The sequence below is a fragment of the Homalodisca vitripennis genome, chromosome 3 (genome assembly GCF_021130785.1).
Source record: "Homalodisca vitripennis isolate AUS2020 chromosome 3, UT_GWSS_2.1, whole genome shotgun sequence".
NCBI classification, from domain to species: Eukaryota; Metazoa; Arthropoda; class Insecta; order Hemiptera; family Cicadellidae; genus Homalodisca; species Homalodisca vitripennis.
Window position 1 is genome coordinate 115,905,532 of NC_060209.1, and position 3,967 is coordinate 115,909,498.

Here is a 3,967-nt window from a genome sequence, read left to right on the forward strand (position 1 = left end):
TTAAACATTCATTACTGATGTTTAAGTACTATTAATACTAACCCTCCATATATGTTTCGCTGTAACTAACATAAAGTGCAAAATTGGTATATCAATGAATACATTTCTGTGTTTACTTATGGCAGTTTAGTTAACAGTTTATTTAGATTAAGAGTACAATGGTATAAACTCAAGATTTTACATAACAATATTCGGTACGTACAGTTTAAGCATTGCTAAGTTTTAATATTTCAATTTTGCCTCTAGTCTCCCCAGTGCAATGGCTGCGCGGCAATACACTAACACTAATCTCTTTGAGAAATTCATTATAGATCATCAACAAATTATTAAAATATGACAAAACACATTTGTAATAATTGTTAAAATAATATTCCTTTACAATTGTTGTGCATCTAATAAAAAAAGAAGGCAATCTTTGAAACGTATTGGAAGGTTGGAGATCGTTATTTAACTTATACATTTAAACTCAAATTCTTTCAACGTTTTATACTCATTTGTAAGTTGTGCAACACGAAATGAAGTAAAAGTGTTCGAGTAAAGTCGATCCAGCGCAGGTCTACAGGCGAATGTCTTGCCGATCTGCCACATAGTGATCGGCGATACTTCCGGTCCTTGAGAGCATCCGCAGTAAGATAATAAAACTGTCCAATGTGACAGTGACAGCCCGAATATAGGATGGGATGAAATGTCATCGGTTACACACCGAGAGGGAGTGAGAGAGTGATAGTGACGGGTGGAGGGGAGAGGGGGGTCTCTCTTTATAACCACCTCCTCTCCGCCATATGTACACTTTCTGTTCGTCCTCCTCGCGAAATGGTAAGTCAAACGATCCCATTCAGTTTTTCATAACAATTAACAATTTTTGTTTGACCATATGCCGCAATTATATTCCTACTTTAATTTTAATTTCTAATTGCAATTTCAAATCGAATGCGCATTATATTTTATTACGAAATAATACGTTTGAAATTATTGTAAAATTTCTAACTATGTATTTTGTGTTGAATATTCAATATTATTTCATTTTATTGATTTATTGTTAAGGTTAAATTTTCGTTCATATTTTTTTTATCAAACAGATTTATCTGGCTCCTTACTTAGCTTCACCACTTACACAAATGTCAGTGGAAACCAATAAATAGATAAGAAAGCACTACTAACTGAATAAACAATGTTTGTTGATAATCCTGTGCTCCTTTCAGCATTTTATTGAATTCTATTTAATAAAAACAAAATTAAATTATTTAAAATATTTGTATAATGTAATGTAACTTATTTTGGAAATTATGTAAAAAAAAAACTATATCCTGATAACAATTACTGTAATAATTTACACAGTACAACATTCTATTATTAGAATATGTTATTAAGGTAACACTTTTATAATAGTTTTAAGGTATTTTTTGAAGATTTATAATATTACCACCTTGGTTTTTGAAATTTGAATCATTATGATATTATCAGTGGAGTCATAATTTATCACTCTGCATGTATTTTAATTGTGAATATCATTCAGTAAACAAAATAGTGTTATACAAGTATTAACATGTGTTATAACAAAATACACATTCAGTTCAATGTTAATATAGAATTTTTAAACTGTGATAAACTCAACCTGTTTATTGTTCATGAGAGCAACAAAGTTTTCTAAATAATAAACAGCATTTAATTTTCAGTAAACAAGAAAGATTTGTAATAAACCTAAAAATAAGACAGCTTTAATAGACATAATAATAATAAATATGCAAAAAAGGAAAGTACAGAAGATCCCAAACAAAATGAAAGTTATTTACAGATTTTAAATCATTTTTAGAAAATTTAAATCCAATGTTGATCAGTATCAAAGGTATTTAACAAACACTGAATAGAGAACCTAATATGATCAAGTCTCATAATTGTAATTAATCATAACATGCTTTGGGCAAAATTTATGTATAATCAAACAATCAAAATAATTTCTTAATTTGTTAGTAGAGATCTTGATTAATCGTAACATTTTAACATGGGTTTATCTATTGAATGGTTCTAAATTAAATTTCATTATTTTTAGTTTTGATAGTTGCAGTGATTATTTAAAGCTCATACATTTTCTCACAACGTAACATTTTTTAACTACTAAAACAGGTCACACTGAAGTTTAAACTGGTTATTACACAATTATAAAAACTGTTTTAATGTTTAGAATATTAATTATCATTATAAAAAATCACATAAAAATACAATCAATATTTGTTTATTTAATGAATAATTATAAAATATTACAAAAATAAATGGTCCACAGATGTGGAGGAGCAGCTGTGTATTGTTGTTGTTGGCAACATTGAGTGTTGCCCAGCAACAGAGCCAGGCTGACCGACAGATCCGACTGGAGGATATTGAGAGAGACAACCTGGCAGCCAGTCAGAAGACAACATCACCCACCTCGTCACAACAGACCCAGCACCAGCAGCCCTCTCAGCAACCGCAGACTCTGACCCAGCAGCAGCTAGCAGCAGCTTACCAGCAACACCTGCTACTACAGCAGCTCCAACAGCAATACTTCGCCCCTAGTCCTCTGGCTTACAGCAACTTTGGAGGAGTCCCACTGATGATCATCCCCAGTAACCAGTTGGGTGTTGGTGGTCCTGTGGGTGTCCCAGTTCAAGCGTACTTTGTCCCGGCTGACCCTCAATACCTACCACAGTACCAACCTCAGGTATACCAACCGTACCAACAACCGGCACAGCGCTACCAACCACAGCCACAGCGGGTACAGTCACCACAGAAACTACAGCCTGACATAAATTACAATTCAGTCCAGGCCGGCGTGCACCAAACTTACAGGCAGCCACAGAACTACCCTTCTGCAAGCATTGTATACGCAGGAACTCCTCAGGTCTCTACTTATCAGCAGCCACAGACTTACCAACCACAACCCAGTCAACAGCAACTCTACAATGCTTACAATGCTATTTATCAACAACGCCAAGAGAAAAACTCATTTGGTGCTGGAGTCAAGTCTACCCCTGCCCCACCTCTGAAGCCACAGAGTCAAGTCTACAATGCACAACAATCCAGTCCAGTGTATTCTAACTACAAGAACTTCAACTACAACCAATGAAACTTGTATATGAATGCCAAGTGATAACTATTAGAGAAATACTCAGTAGCATTAGTACAAAATGAATTATTAGGAACTTAGAATTTAATTAAAATCAATTTTTACTTTTTTATCATGATAAATTTAATAACATATTATATGATATTTACAACAAAATGTAGCCATACAGTTTTCATAAAATCTGAAGATGTTTTCTATATTATATAATAGAACTGAAGAAAGAAGAATACAAGAGTTTTTATACTAAGCACATACGAAGCACTCAAACTAGTCTGTTGTATATAGTTTTAATTGTTATTCTTTAGTTTTTAGTAAATAAATGACTGACTTTTCTAATAATTCTTTTATTTCCTTTCACACATGATATACATTTAGAGAAATAAAAATAATTGTCTCACTATTTACACAATAATTTACTACTAAGAAAAAACACTTGTAAAAAGTATTGTTTTGCAGGCAATATAACAATTTTTAAAAACCTTCAGTATCATATCATATTAATAAATTTCAGCAAGCCCTACGAGATATTATCATTAGACTATTGGTACAATGTCCAATATGGTTGATTGAAAAACCAAGTTTTGGTCCTTAAATTGTATTAGCAAGAAAAAGTTGGTTTTTAATGTAGATAAGATGTAAAAGAGAAATATTGGTGTATGTGTTGAAGTGCCACGAGGATGTTCAATTTGAGTAAAATTGCAGTTTTTATTACATTTTCACGTTTTGAACTGTTTTTGTTTTTTTTCTTTATTTCACTTTTCTACTGTCAAAAAGTGTTTGTACTAAAAATAGACACTTTTATTACAATGCATATTGTAGCGAGCATGTCTTGGGGTTGCTGCATGAGTGGTAAATTTTTTAAAGCAC

At 32.2% G+C, this 3,967-nt stretch overlaps 1 protein-coding gene across 1 annotated transcript; it reads left to right on the plus strand.

The window, feature by feature from the left end:
• Window positions 1-736: 736 nt before the first annotated feature.
• Window positions 737-3,436, plus strand: LOC124357365 (DNA translocase FtsK-like). The gene is made up of 2 exons (XM_046809091.1): window positions 737-816; window positions 2,282-3,436. Exons 1-2 carry the CDS (start codon window positions 814-816, stop codon window positions 3,098-3,100), a joined length of 822 nt encoding a protein of 273 aa, XP_046665047.1. The 5' UTR covers window positions 737-813; the 3' UTR covers window positions 3,101-3,436.
• Window positions 3,437-3,967: the final 531 nt, after the last annotated feature.